The 16,283-nt window shown below is 44.8% G+C and overlaps 1 protein-coding gene across 1 annotated transcript in view; it reads left to right on the forward strand.

Annotated features, from left to right (window-relative positions):
• LOC129707670 (alpha-N-acetylneuraminide alpha-2,8-sialyltransferase-like) overlaps positions 1–11,724 on the forward strand; it is a 47,368-nt gene extending 35,644 nt beyond the window's left edge. Inside the window, 1 exon segment of the mRNA XM_055652852.1 lies at positions 5,095–11,724. Coding sequence (XP_055508827.1) covers positions 5,095–5,569 — 475 coding nt within the window. The 3' untranslated portion in view covers positions 5,570–11,724.
• Positions 11,725–16,283: the final 4,559 nt, after the last annotated feature.

Consider the following 16,283-nt stretch of genomic DNA (forward strand, 5'->3'; position numbering starts at 1 on the left):
ACAGGAGCTCCAAGTGCAACACAGTTGCAGATGCGTTGTCCCGGTTGCCCCATGAGAACTCTGACGTGGGAAGTGAGAACTGAATCTACACACTGCAAGTTGTAGATGAAGACTTTCCAGTGACTGCAACAGAAATTGCAGCAGAAACAAAGAAAGACAATGTGCTGAAGTGGGTCTATGAACAGATATTGAATGGTTGGACTGAAATCGATAGCGGATTGAACTCAGTTCTGAACTCAGAGCTGAAGCCTTTCCATAATCGACGCCATGAATTATCATGTGAGCAGGGATGCATTAAGTGGGGCTTGTACAAGAGTCTTTGAGAAACAAAATTATGAATGAACTTCATGCCGAACATCCTGGCATAGTAACCATGGTCAATTGCCAGAAGTTTTGAGTATTGGCCTGGTATTGACAGTGACATCGAGTCACTGGTGAGCAAATGTAGCGTCTGCCAACATTGCTGGAGTAAACCACCAAAAACACCACTGCAACCCTGGTCATGGCCAAGTAGACTTTTTCAGAGAGTTCATGTAGATTTTTGTGAAAGGGGTATTGATCAGTTTATGGTACTAGTAGATAGTCATTCCAAATGGATTGAGGTTAAACATATGGGGTCAAGCACTACTACTGAGTGTACCATAGATGAGTTGAGACGGATGGGTTGCTAGCTGAATATGAGGCGCTGTTCCTCCGGGTTGCATGTGAGAGAAATAGAATCAGATAGGATAGGTTGGGTGGTAGTGTGGGGGATAAGTCACGTGGGGAAGACGGGACAAGTACGCAAGGTCAGGTTGTACCTAAACTGGAAGGGGACCAATTTCCTTGTGGGAGGTTTGCTTGTGCTGTTAGGTCAGGTATATTGGGCAACGGGCTCAGAGTAGATGTTTAAACAGGCATTAGACAGGAAAAAAGTGAAAAAAGGGAGTGTAAGGAGGGGCAGCAATATATTGATAATTGTACCTTGAAATGACACCGTTTTCTTGCCCGTTTACCCGTAATTTATACTGGGGTTTTTTCATTGTAACACATTTTACTTCCTTGTCACTTCTTCATTTACACAGAACATTTGTGAAAATCATACCTTAAAATGACACCAACTTCCTGCTTGTTTACACTTAAGTCATATTGAAAATATTTTATATTACACCTACACCTACTTGTAACACGATATCTGTTCCTTGCTAGTTTAATTAGAGAGAAGTATCCTTTCCACAGGAACATTTTCATAATTTTTTGATAATTATAACTTGAAATGACACAATTTCCTTGCTTGTTTGCCCTTAATTTATACTGTAATTTTTTTTAATTATACCGTATAATAACACATTTTACCTGATTGAATCAGGTAAAAAAAAAGAACATTGTAGTGTCTATGACAGACAGACTCTTGAATGCAACGTGAGTGTTGTGTACGTAACTCTGTGTTCCCCACCCCAACCCCGGTATGGCAGGCCTAGGGGACAGAGGAAACCCGCTATTCTACACGTGCAGAGCTGAGCGCTAGCCATAGAGATGCGCATGCAAAGATGGTCGGCCCACACCCGCGTACACGTTTTACACTAAAATCGACTGCACGGATTTCCACGCACTCAACCATCGGCGCAGTGGCTTACTGCCGCGGAAAGCCTTTTATAGCGGAGATTTAGACGGATTTTTATTTATTTTTTACGGGTCTATAATGCATACACTATTATATTACAGTTAACATGTACCGAGGGCAAATTTCTATTCCAATGCTCCCCATTCCCAATTACTTTTACTTTGAAGTGAGTGAATTCCAATTGGAGTTTAAATAGAATCAGAAAAATAAAACCTCCGGAATGGATGATATTCATTACATGGCTGGTTGGAGTCAGTATCAGCAAAATTAATATATTAAACTTTGAATCTTCAGATGTCCTGGTTCAAGCTAAAACTAAAGACAAATAATAACCTCCTCACACATTCCCCTGCAAGTATCTCTGTCACTCCTTTAAAATATATCCCTTCTTTGAACAAGCTATTAAACATCACATCTGAATCAGTTTCTATCTGATTACACTCCTTGAGGAGGTTCATCAATGTGTTCAATTAATAAAACAATGCGATTGGGGGCATTTCTATTCAACCTGTCAAAGGAATTTGGGGGGGGGGGATTTAGATATAGTCAGTGAGGTAAACAAACATAATAGTTGAGTGGCAAATGACAATAGTGCTACTTCCCAATATTTAACTGAAGGATATAATGGGTTATTTGGGCTGTATGTTGTGACAGACAGCCTGACACCTTGCTTGTCATTTTAATATTACACTTATCTCATCCCCCCTGGATATTCCAGATTAATAAATTAAGGTTTTGTCAACTAATTACAAATCAATAACATTAGACAACTCCGAAACATGAAGCGCTAAACATTGGGATCCAGACATCAGGGACAACTGGCCTCAGTTCCTGCTCACAGCTGTCAGTGCTCTCCGTCTGAACTAGGGGCCACGGAGCGTTTTTGAAAGTGGGGAGGGGGGGGGGGGCTGAGTGATCACTGATCACTGGCCTTGGGGGTTCCCGATGAGGGAGTGGAGTGACCAAGTGGGGGGAGGGTGTGGAAAGGGGGTGCGCCTCCCTCCCACAGTAGGGTCTTCTTGAAATTTGATGTATTAAAATCATGTTTTAGAGCATTGTAGAAGTATGATTTCAATGTTTTTTGTTTGAAGTATTTTTAAGTGGTAACTTTTTAAGGGGTAACTTTTTCCACACAAAGTGTGGTGGGTGTATGGAACAAGCTGCCAGAGGAGGTAGTTGAGGCAGGGACTATCCCAACTTTTAAGAAACAGTTAGACTGATACATGGATAGGACAGGATTGAAGGGATATGGACCAAAAGCAGGTAGTGTAGCTGGGGCATGTTGGCAGGTGTGGGCAAGTTGGGTCGAAGGGCCTGTTTTCCCATTATATCACTATGACTACATTATACCTCCACCATGCATGAATGCTTCAAAATCAAGTGGTCGCTTTTTATTTCCATATACTCAAGCATAGAAACATAGAAAATAGGTGCAGGAATAGACCATTCGTCCCTTCGAACCAGCACTTCCATTCAATATGATCATGGCAGTTCATCTAAAATCAGTACCTCCTTTCTGTTTTTTCCCCATATCCATTGATTTCACTAGCCCCAAGAGTTAAATGTAACTCTCTCTTGAAAACATCCAGTGTATTGACCTTCACTGCCTTCTGTGGCGGAGAATTCCACAGATTCACAACTCTCTGGGTGAAGATAGTTTGTTCTCGTCACAGTCCTAAATGGGCTACCCCTTATTCTTAAACTGTGACTCCTGGTTCTGAACTCCCCCAGCATCGGGAACATTTTTCCTGTAAGTCTACATTTTACAGTAAGTAAAAATCTAGCAGGCAAGCAGGATGCTTTCTCCAACCAGTGCTAGGTACCTACTTCCAGCAGCCACTGGTTGTTCTCCAGGATGCACCGAGCTACAGCCTGGTCCATGCTGTTCACCAGGGCGAATTCGGCACAGAGACTCTCACGGCAGCAGCGCAACGTTTCCGACAGACCGGGGACTTGCACTGGGACTGCTCCATGGCCGGAGCTGCAGCGAGCGACACGCCAGCCTGGCAAACACTCACCAGCCCCGGCTCCCCGTCCGCATCTGCCCCCACCGCTGCTTCTGCTTCCATCCCTCCCTCAGCCCAGGCTCTCCAACACCCGCGGCCCATGCAGTTGATATTAGTTTTGAAATTCTCGTTGATCACAGAATTTCTCACGACAGAGCGTGAGAAATTCTGTGATCACCGTGAGAGCGTGAGAATTTGGTGAAATGCGTGAGAGTTGGCAGCTCTGGTGTTTGTCTGTCTGTGTGTATGTGTATGTGTATGTCTGTATGTGGGTGCATGTCTGAGTGTGTCTAAGTATGAGTGTATGTCAGTGGTATGTGTGCTTGTCTGCGTGCGCATGCATGTCTGTACCCATCTGTGAATGTGTCTGTGCATGCGTGTCTGCATGCGTGCATGCACGTGTGTGTATGTCTGTATGCGTGCATGCATATGTGTGAATTTATGTGTGTCTGTGTGTGCATGTACGCAAGTGTGTGTGTATGCATGTGTGTGTGTGTGTATGCATGTGTGTGACTGGGTGTGTGTGTATGCATGTGTGTGTGTATGTCTATGTGTGTGTGTATGCATGTGTGTGTGTGTCAGTGTGTGTGTGTTTGTATCCCAGTGACCAAAGAACTGCAGAATTAATGAGGTGCTAATTTGCATTTTGTTCAGACAGAGTGTGTCGAGGGAGGGATATCCAGTGTCACTGACAGCTTGGCATAATTAACAGCTGCGTTATTCTCTTCTCTAAATCCCTGCAACGCTCCTTGGTGCCTGATGGAGAGTGAAAATGTGTCTGTGGGGGGTGGGGGGGGGGGGGGGGGGGGGGAGGGGAAATGCGGCTCAGTAAAGCTGCCAACTCACAGCTCCGGCAGTAACTCCATTCCTGCATTTATTCCAAGCTGCAGATTGAGAGGAAAACCCTTTAAAAAGAAATGATCAGCAAGGACAGATTCCATCTTGGAATTTTCCATTTATGTTTAATTAGAGTCATACAGCATGGAAACAGGCCCTTCGGCCCAACTCGTCCATGCCGACCAAGGTGCCCCATCTAAGCTAGTCCTTTTGCCTACCTTTGACCCACATCACTCTAAACCTCCCATGCCCATATGTCCAAATGTATTTTAAATGTTATTATTGGACCTGATTCAACTACCTCCTCCAGCAGCTCATTCCATACACCCACTATCCACTGAGTGAACAAGTTCCTGTTAAATATTTCCCCTCTCATCTTAACCCCATGTCCTCTGGTTCTTGATTCCCCTACTCCTGGTAAAAGACTCTGTGCATTCACCCTATCTATTCCCGTCATGATTTTTTACACCTCAATTTAAGATCACCCCTCTGTTCCACAAGAACCCCAGGCAGTTTGCATTTGTTCCTTAAGCAAGAAGACTTGGTGCATTCACCCAACCTATTCCACCAGCTCTGTGTTTTATGCTCATGTTTAGATGTGTTCCCATGGTCAGCAGAAGATGAAACGATTCCTCTCCTCTCTTTCAGATTTCAAAACCTGCTGTGGTCCCGGAAATCCTTTGTGGAGAGCATGAAGGTGTACGGTGGGAGCTACGTCTACATGCCGGCCTTTTCCATGAAGACGGGAACGGACCCATCCCTCCGCACTTACTACACGCTGTCGGACTTCAGTGCCAACCAGACGCTCCTCTTCGCCAATCCCGATTTTCTGAGCAGCGTGCAGAAATTCTGGAAGAGGAAAGGGATCCACGGCAAGCGTTTGTCCACGGGCATGTTCCTCGTCAGCGTAGCCATGGGCCTCTGCGAAGACGTTACCCTCTATGGGTTTTGGCCATTTTCAATAGACCTGCAAGGCAAGATAATCAGCCACCATTATTATGACAATATCATGCCTTATTCAGGCTACCATGCCATGCCTGAAGAGTTTCTCCAACTTTGGCTCCTGCATAAAAGTGGCATCTTAAAGATGCAGATTGGCAAATGTGAAGATGGCTTGATCTAATCTTCATTCCAGAAGAATGGAGCTGTATATTGTACAGGTTTCCTGCTGTAATCCTTTTGGGTAGAATCTCATCAACTTGCACTGACAAAATGTTCCATTTCAGTAGTGAATACTTTCTTCCAAGAAAATTGGTTTGAAGCCAGATTTCTTCCTCATTGCCACAAACTGTGAATGGATATAGGGTCAGCAACTTTCAGGCTGAGCTGAATAACACTTCCAACACCTGACCTGCACTGTGCGTGGAATATAATGTCGCTAGGAGCTAATGAGACGCTGATGGAATGACTGACCATGTTGGTTTATACTTGTGTCGGTAAACCAACATAAGTAACGAATGCCTCGACAGCTCCAAGACTGACGTTTGGAAGGGGTGTGTGTAAATATTGTCTCTCGCAGTTGTTACCGAAGGATTCTCAGTTGGTGAAAGTATCACCAAAGTTTCATAATTAGTCTGCGGGTTTTACCAGATGCAGATTCGGACTCGGTACACTTTGTAAAGGAGCATGCGTTAAACAAATTGGTATGAGTTATTCTACTAATTTCTGTTCTTGCTCATAGGAAATTATTTTGCAAGCATTTCATTCAGTGTGAAGGAATTAGCTTAGTACTTTTTACAGAGTAGACCTTCTTGAACCAGCATCGATGAGCCTATCTCTAAATCAGTTTTGCTTTGACATTGCAGATACAGAATAGGCTTCCACCTCTTGCGTTTGTCTACGGAACTTTATCTTGTCTTTCCATTGCCATTCCCCGTTCGTTCCGATAAGGTACTATAGATACATCTAATTATGTTTTTCCCTAACAGTGGGCAAGTCAAAAAAGACCACGGCCCATTGCAGTGATAATTTACAAAAAGTACTGACAGCAAGTGAATGCATTTGTTACCTTCATGGAGTAAACCGTTTGGATCATGAAAATACTTTTTCTTTGAAACACTCTCTCTGACATAAGATAGGCGAGGTTATGATCCAAGCGTAGGTACGTGTTAGATTTGTATTCATAGTGGAGACACGCATACTGAGCGGAAACGTGTGATTTCCATGGCTATGTAGTAGCGATGGCAAAGCTGTTTCTATTTCAAGAGAGAGTGAATTACTCCAAACATTTATCAATTGTGTATCCCACATCTTCACCAAGCCCAAGAGTGGGAGTTAATTGTTTCACCAATATATGGATAGCACGGTGGTACAACTGGTAGAACTGCTGCCTCACAGCGCCAGAGACCCGGGTTCGATCCTGACCTCTGGTGCTGTCTAGAGTAAATGGCCGCTGTAAACTGTCTCTAATGTGTAGGGAGTGTTACAATCAATAGGGGTGGAGGGCGATCTATGGAGAATAAATTGGCATCAGTATAATGCAGGCACAAGGAACTGCAGATGCTGTAAGCTAAAAATGGGATCTGTGCAGGATGGGTGTCAATGAGTGTTTGGATGTTGGCACACACCTGTTGGAGAAGGGTCAGTCTCTAAGCTCAAGAAGGAACTGCAGATGCTGGAAAATCGAAGGTAGACACAAATGCTGGAGAAACTCAGCGGGTGAGGCAGCATCTATGGAGCGAAGGAAATAGGCAACGTTTCGGGTCGAAACCCTACTTCTAAGTTCTAACCTAAAGAGTTTCTAAGCTCAATGGGTGACACAGTGGCGCAGCGGGTAGAACTGTTACCTGATAGCACCAAAGACCGGGTTTGATCCTGACCTCAGGTACTGTCTGTGTGGAGTTTGCACGTTCTCCCTGTGACTATGTCGGTTTCCTCCCACATCCCAAACACGTGAGGGTTTGTAGGTCAATTGGCCCTAGTGTGTAGGGAGTGGATGAGAAATCAATCATAGATCTCCTGATATGAACATGGGGAAGTCTTGCTCATCATTAATATCAGGTACCTTTGGTTAAGAAAGACATGTGGTTGTAACATCAGAGATAAGAATTGTCTGTCTGGTGTCAATTTAAAAAATATATATTTTCTGACTCAGGTTTAAAGCTATTTCCAACACATTTCTCCTTTAGTACGGATTTTTTTTAGTGATGATATTACAAAGGCGGGTTGTAGTTTGACTAGTAGCAAATCCATGCCAAATTTCATAGGGTTATAAGAAGTGTCCTATCTTACCCGGTAACACTGAATTGCTCCCACCTCTCTATTCTCTCACGTAGTCATGGCTGAAGGAAAGGAACCCAGATAGTTTTTAGTGAGGTGGAAGGGGTTCCTTGTGACAAATATCTGCATGGATGCATCTCTGAAGCATTCTAGATTTCTTAAAATCAATGAATTTCAGGTATCGGCTTTGAAAACCGTGTCGCCAATTTGTACATAAACTAAGGACAGTATTCTGAATGGTTTTGTGAACCTATACAACTTAAACAAGAGTGGCGCAGCGGTAGAGTTGCTGCCTCACAGCGCCAGATACCCAGGTTCGAGCCTGACTACGGGTGCTGTCTGTATTGTACGTTCTCCCTGTATCCAGCCTGAGTTTTCTCTGGGACCTCCGGTTTCCTCCCATACTCCAAAATCGTACAGGTTTGTAGGCTAATTGGCAAAATTGTGAATTGTCCCTAGTGTGTACAGGATAGCGTTAGTGTGCGGGGAACGATGGTCGGTGCGGACAAGGTGGGCCGAAGGGCCTGTTTTTGAGCTGCATCTCCAAGCTAAACTAAAGTCATGCTTAAGTATTCAATGGGGATCCTCAGCAAAGTGCCAGGTTAGACAAGGGCATCTGGCATCACAGGGTGCCATGGTCATTTTGACTTGGATTGCGAAAGGAAGACATTGTTGGACTTTTTCGTATAACATACGGTTCCATGGAGATGCCAGGAATGTTGGTTTTTCAACTGGAAAGCCAACTGATTTGCAAATTCTTCTCTTAATGACCGAGTGAAGTGTGTCATAAAGTCATTTGGCAGAGAAACAGGCCCTTCCGCCCAATTTGACTTCAAGTCAGAGATCAGCCCCAACCTGTGAAAGCTTCCTTCCTAGGTACACAAAATTGCTGGAGAAACTCAGTGGGTGCAGCAGTAACTATGGAGCGAAGAAAATAGGCGACGTTTCGGGCCGAAACCCTTCTTCAGACTGATGGGGGGTGGGAGGGGAGAAGGAAGGAAAAAGGGGAGGAGGAGGAGCCCGAGGGCGGGGGGGGATGGGAGGAGACAGCTCGAGGGTTAAGGAAGGGGAGGAGACAGCAAGGGCTAGCAAAATTGGGAGAATTCAACATTCATGCCATCCGGATGCAAGCTGCCCAGGCGGAATATGAGGTGCTGTTCCTCCAATTTCCGGTGTTGCTCACTCTGGCAATGGAGGAGACCCAGGACAGAGATGTCAGATTGGGAATGGGAGGGGAGTTGAAGTGCTGAGCCACCGGGAGTTCAGGTAGGTTATTGCTTCCTTCCTGTTTGCTAAAATGGTGAAACTGTAGGAAGGATGTGTATGAGTCACGGAGTGGATAACATCCCAGCTAAATAGAGAAAGTGGAGGCGGCATCTCTCCCAGCAATGCTACTTAAGGCAGCGGTAGATAGATTCTTAATTAATTTTGGTGTCAGGGGTTAAGTAGAATAGGCAGGAGAATGGGGTTAGGAGGGTGAGAGAGACCAGCCGTGATTGAATGGCAGAGTAGACTTGATGGGCCGAATGGCTTCATTCTGCTCCTATCACATGATCTTATGAACAAAATAGGCATAGACTTAGGTGGATGGATATAATGTCACAGATTGTGAATGTTAGGTGGTTGTCATTGGATGTGTTGTCTGTTAAGCTGTTATGTCAAATGCCTTGTAGTCCACTTGAAGGTTTTAGAAAATGGACCTAGATGGAAATCTGTGGAGGTATAGCATATTCCACTGGGGGGTAATAGTGTAACCTGATTTAAACCGGGTCAAATTTAAATAATTGAAAGTAGGAGGAAAAAAAAGTATTTTAAAACTCTTAGTGTCTGTGTCTCTGCCCCTCGTGCTTTCCAGTTAGCAAAACAACTGCCTATCGACTGTGGAAATGTATTTCTACACTGTGAGTCCGAACAGTATTAATGTGAGATTAAGCTGAAGGTATGAGGGGGCGATATGCAGCAAGTCAGGCGGCATCTGTGGAGGGAGGAAGAGAGTTATCTCTCCAGTACGATAACCAGTCGTCAGAACCCTTAACGTGCGTGCCAGCAATTCTGTATGTTGGGTTCTAGTATTTAATATTTTATTTAGAAGGGGCAATTCACAGTGTTATTTGTGCCGTGTTGACAGTATTGTGTATGAGCCAAATGATGCAGCAGTATAAAGCTGCATCTTGAGAATACTTTAGCTACTTAGGCTGTTCTTTATTGAGCAGCGGACATGATTAGACTTGGTTTCCTATCTGGCTACCTCAGGTGTGGGTATATGAGTTCTAACTGCCTTAATTATTCTTCTGTTGGAGGAAACAAAAGGGGCGCAAATCCGAGATCAAAATAAAAACGAAAGGGCCCTGATTTTAAAGGCCATGATTTTGAATTAAAATGGGTTTGTGCCTGTGATGCAGTTAATTTATGGTCTGTTCCTGTCACAGGTAGACCCTGTTCAACAATACGAAAGCCCTTGATTCTGGTGGCCTCCTTATATTAAAACTTAGTTGCAAACAGATTCTTTAAAGGATTCTGAATATTTTCCCTGTCCATAAGATTTTTCTTTATTAAACTGGCCATTTCTATTCGCTGCAATAGTGCAGAATAGAGGCAGTGCACAGGAACAGGCCATTCGGCCTACCTTGTATGCTAACCAAGTTGTCATACTGGGCTAGTCCCATTTGCCCGTATTTGGCCCATAGCCCTCTGGGCCCGTCCCACCTTCACGACCTAATTCACGACCTCTGCCGAGTTTGCCCTTGGCTCATACTCGCAGCATGGTCGTCACGAGGTCGTAGGAGATCGTAGGTAGGCCGTGATGCTAGTCGTAGGTACTCGTGGCATCAAGTAGGTCGGGGCGTTTTTCTAGCCTGATGAAAAATGTCCATGAGTAAAAAAGGTTGTGAATTAGGTCATGAAAAAGTGACAGGCCCTTAAAACACCGTCATTTATAACTCCATTTAATTTGGTTTCCATAGACGTTTGAGTGAAAACATATGAACCAAAGTATTTCAAGTCATAGTGAGTCCTGTAACAGTTCAACAGGTAGCGTAAGTGTGAAGTCCCTCACATTTTCAGTCATTTTCACACTAGAGGTACGATATGTTTAAACAGCTGTCATTTTGCACATTAAATCCTTCTTTTGGGGGGAGTTTCCATTTTAGGACAGTGCAGCTTTATAAAAAAACAAAACAAATTTCCGTTCTTTAGATTTGTAGGTCAGAAGTATTTTGTCGCGATTTTGAGAAACGATGTCACCAAAGTGACAAGGAAATTATAGGGGGCATCAACGCAAAATGGATGTCCAGTTGCCAGGCTTATGACTTTGTGGTGAAAAACACAATCACCGATTTTTAATTGTTGCATGTGGATTAAAAAAAACAATACTGCAGCATGATGTTTTAATGTTCCCGTTGTTACTTCCCCCCCCCATTATACCTCCCTGTTATTGTTTCTGGAGTCTCGACGCCCCCTGTAGTAACCTAGGGCCGACCAGCGATATTTGTGTCAGTGCGTCTTTTGAGAAGTCCGTGTGGCTAGAGGTGGGATTACGGTTTGACGTGCGTTCAGGGGGAACACTGCATGCTAACCAGAGGCTGTGGTCCAAAGCCAGGCTCCTGAGCTGTTGTTTTGGATGTGAACCTATTTCCAGAGGGAGATGCCACATTTTACTTAAAGTGCAAAATCTCTTCATCAAAGTAACGACAAAAGTTTGTATTCGCCATAGAGGATTTATTTATGTCTGAGTTTTGACGTTTTACGATATTGGTGGTATTGAAATTCTTTTTGATGGCATTTTCATTTCACTGATTTCTATTGCTGAAACTGATGGCTGTGTTTTAATGTTGTTTGTTCACTACCTACCGAATTATGACCTGACCTGTGTACGTTCAGTAGCCTCCAAGGGCATTCAGATTTTAAAGCTTTAGGTTCAAGGGGAAGTTAGACTGGTACTTGCTGAGCCCCATGTTATTATATACAGACAATTGATGCCAAAAGGGATTTAATTCCGGTTCTGAGCCATTAACTTCACCTACAGGTTGAAACTGCCTAGTCAGGCATCATAGAACATAGAACAATGTCCGTGCACAGGAAGTAAGGCCCATTGCCCCACAATGTCCGTGCCCTCTATGATGCCATGTTAAACTGATCTGCATCTGCCTGCACATCGTATCCATATCCCACTATTCCTGGCACTGTCCATGTGCCCGCTCTTAAAACCTGCCCCGCACATCTCCATTAAACTCCATCACCACCCACCTGGCAATGTGCCCTCTGATCTTTGACATTTCCACGTTGGGAAGCAGGTTCTGACTGTCTACCCATTAAGTTTGTACAATTATGCCTCTCATAATTGTACAAACTTCTACCAAGTCTCCCTCAACCTCTGGCGTTCCAGAGAAAACAATCCAAGTCTATCCAACCCCTCCCTGAGCTGAAATCCTCTAATCCAGGCAACATTCTGATAAGCCTTCTCTCCAAAGCCTCCACATCCTTCTTATAATGGGGTGATCAGAAAGGCACACAATGCTCCAAATGTGGCCTAAACCAAAGTGTTCCAGAGCTGCATGGAATGCCAGACTAAATGGTTTCAACCTGTATCTCAGCTCCACCTGCCTAATTTGTTAAAAATATCCTTATCACCCTTCCTCCCCGACATGATGCACTGCTCATAGTTTTAAATGTTAATTTGATTTGGGGGAGAGAGGTACAAAATGCCATAACCTTAGACGTGAGCCATGCTTTCTGTCCATAGCTTTGAGTTGCCATGCCCAGATTTTAAAGTTCTTCACCCATGTTCTGGCTTTAGAAGGCGGCACAGAGCCACTACCTCACAGCGCAGGAGATCCGGGTTCGACCCCGAACTCGGGTGCTGTCTGCGTGTGGAGTTTGCACGATCTCCCTGTGACCACGTGGGTTCCGTCCGGGTGCTCTGGTTTCCTCCCACGTCCCAAAGACGTGTGGGTTTGTAAGTTAATTGCCCCTAGTGTGCAGGGAGTGGATGCCAAAGTGGGTTAACATAAAACAAGTGCGAACGGTTGATCGATGGCCAGCACGGACTCGGTGGGCCGAAGGGCCTGTTCCCACGCTTCCATGTTTTAGTTTTAGAGGTCATCATCTCTAAAACTGAAACATAACCTTTCGCTATCAGTTGTTTGGTTTGGATTCCCCTCCCCGTTCTGCTGCTGGTGAAGTTAAGCTATGAACTCAAAGGGAATATACGAGTGCATGGGGGGATGTTATCGGTCCGGAAGAAGTATTTAACATTGCTCTCAGCTAATTACAGTCTCGCAACTGCTGGTTCGTGACACAGTGATCACCAGCATTTATGTGAAAAGGTGACTTCTAGTCCAATGTCAACAGATCTCAGCGCTGTGTAATGGCCAACAATGGTTACTGAATTAAATTTATATGGACGTTTTTATGGATTCGAAATTCTTACTGGTTCGGGCCTTGTAGCTGTCGGTAGGCCCTGTGTTGTGTCCACATGCAATAAATTTCTGTAAGTTATTAAACGTGATTATTGCTCGTCTCATTTCTTGACTTCGTAATAAATCATTACAATGGGGGGCAATCAAGGGGGCGGCACGGTGGAGTTGCTGTCAGCGGCACGGTGGAGTTGCAGCGCCAGAGACCCGGCTTCGAGCCTGACTACGGGTGCTGTCTGCACGGAGTTTGTACGTTATCTCCGTGACCGCGTGGGTTTACTCTAGGTGCTCCGGGTTTCCTCCCACACTCCAAAGACGTACAGGTTTGTAGGTTAATTGGCTTTGGTAAATATTGTAAATTGTCCCTAGTGTGTAAGATAGTTCTAGTGTACGGGGTGATCGCTGGTTGGCGTGGACTCGGTTGGTCGAAGGGCCTATTTCCACGCTGTACCTCTAAACTAAACTAATATATGCAGCACAGAAAAAAGTAATTCTCCCTGATATCACATTGACAGAGTTTATGATACCAGTTGTCTCACTATCCAAGTCGCCACACTTCCTCTGGCTCACTGTGAATGGCTCGATTGTAATCATGTATTGTCTTTCTGCTGAGTGGATAGCACACAATAAAAGCGTATTGCCTGTACCTCCGTACAGTAAACTAAACGAAACTGATGCGCTACAATGCTGAGAACTATATTCTGCACTCTGTATCAGATATACCATACATGGATACAATCAAGGCAAGGGTATTTAATTGTTTAAGAAGGAACTGCAGATGCTGGAAAATCGAAGGTAGACAAAAGTGCTGGAGAAGCTCAGCGGGTGCAGCAGCATCTATGGAGCGAAGGAAATAGGCAACGTTTCGGACCAAAACCCTTCTTCAGACTGATGTAGGGTGGGGGGGAGAATAAAAGAGAAAGGAAGAGGAGAAGCCCGAGGGCTGAGGGAGAGCTGAGAAGGGGAGGAGACAGCAAGGGCTACCGGAAATTGGAGAAGTCAAAGCTTATGCCGCTAGGGTGCAAACTGCCCAAACGGAATAATTATCAGATTGATACAAATGGAAGTAACGCTGGATAAACAGGATGGGTGACATTTTGGGTCAGGACTCTTCTTCAGTCTGATTGAAGGTGGGAGGGGGGGGGGGGGAGAAAGCTGGAAGAGACGAGGTGCAAGACAGTAAGCAGTACAATAGGTAAAGCAAAAGGCAAGATGCAAGGGCCTGGTGATTTTTTTTGGTGATTTGTTTTGGCGACTGCCGGCGTCATGTCAGGGTCGCCAAAAGGTTTTGAACATTTCTAAATCCAGCAGCGACAAAAAAAATGTTGCGACACTTGAAACAACACCGTGCATCAGACGTCATCACGCCACGTCACCGCCGCTTCACGCCGCAAAATGTTCGGTGGCCTGATACGTCACTCAATGATACGTCAGTTGGCGAAAAAATATGCCAAGTGGGACAGGGTGCAGAATATAGTTCTCAGCACAGTAGTGCATCCGCATCTACAGTACCTTCCTACACGCTATAGGAAGAGATTGGGCAAATCAGGACTTTATTCAGAGCACAGGAGGATGAAGGGGTAGATCTCGTAGAGGTGTATAAATTAATGAGGAGAATAGATATGGTGAATTTACAGTCATCGAGTCATACAGCACAGCAACAGGCCATTCGGCCCAACTTGCTTATGTGAACCATGCCGCCCCATCTATGCTAGACCCACCTGTCCCCATTTGGCCCATTTCCCTCTATAGCATTCCTATCCACATACTTGTCCAACTGTCTTTTAAATGTCCAAAAGTATTTTACCCAGTTTAGGGAAATCAAGTAGTAGAGGGCCTAAAGTGAGAGGACCAAGATTTAATAGGAACCGGAGAGGCAACTTTTTCACTCAGAGGGTGATGGGTATATAGAACGAGCTGCCAGAGGTGGTAGTTGAGGCAGGTATGTAACAACATTTAAAAGACTTTTGGACAAGTATAGAAATGCTATAGAGGGAAATGGGCCAAATGGGAACAGGTTCTCTGGATGGTTTCAAGAGAGAGCTAGATGGGGCTCTTAAAAATAGCAGAGTCAGGGGATATGGGGAGAAGGCAGGAACGGGGTACTGATTTGGGATGATCAGCCATGATCACATTGAATGGCTGTGGTGGCTCGAAGGGCCGAATGGCCCACTCGTGCAACTATTGTCTACTATCTATTATTAAGTACATGGATAGGACCGATTTAGAGGGATATGGGCCAAACGCAGGTAAAAGGGACTAGTGTAGATGGGGCTTCTTTGGTCAGCAAGTAGGAGTTGGGCTGAAGGGCCTGTTTCTGTGCTCTATGACTCTAAAAGTCTTTACACATGGCAGACGTAAAGATTAGCGATGGTACGTCGACGACAGCCCACAGAGGTTCTCAGCGAACCCAGAGAACACTACGTTCAACATCACATGCAAACATTTACAATCACACACGGAAGCAATACAATTCTGGGCTTGAATGGAGCCAGTGTTTCCCACAAGAATGTGTTCCGCTGTAATTTGAACTCTTGCTGAAAGAGGCCGATTCACCAGACTGCTGTCCATCAGCTGCTTTTCATACAGTCTCATTAAACTCCCAGAACAACACTGGATGGACAAGCCCAACTGAACGCAGTCTTTAACACGAAGATAGACACAAAATGCTGGAGTAACTCAGCGGGACAGGCAGCATCTCCGGCAGAAGGAATGGGTGACGCTGCATGTCAAGACTCCAGCGTTTTGTTTCTACCTCCGGTTTAAGACGGCATCTGCAGTTCCTTCCCACACACGCACTCTTTAATAAGCTGATCTGGCCAGGGGGACGCACAACAGCAGTGTGCAGTTGCAGGCTGTGGGGCTCCAGCGAATAATCCATCCCTCTTGGTGTCATAGAAACATAGAAACATAGAATCATAGAAAATAGGTACAGGAGTAGGCCATTCGGCCCTTCGAGCCTGCACCGCCATTCGATATGATCATGGCTGATCATCCAACTAAGTATCCCATCCCTGCCTTCTCTCCATACCCCCTGATCCCTTTAGCCACAAGGCCACATCTAACTCCCTCTTAAATATAGCCAATGAACTGACCTCAACTACCTTCTGTGGCAGAGAATTCCACAGATTCACATGCAAACAAAGACTATGTAAATAATGATTTTCTCATCTCGGTCATAAAAGACTTCCCTCTTATCCTTAA

Source organism: Leucoraja erinacea, chromosome 22 (assembly GCF_028641065.1).
Source record: "Leucoraja erinacea ecotype New England chromosome 22, Leri_hhj_1, whole genome shotgun sequence".
NCBI classification, from domain to species: Eukaryota; Metazoa; Chordata; class Chondrichthyes; order Rajiformes; family Rajidae; genus Leucoraja; species Leucoraja erinaceus.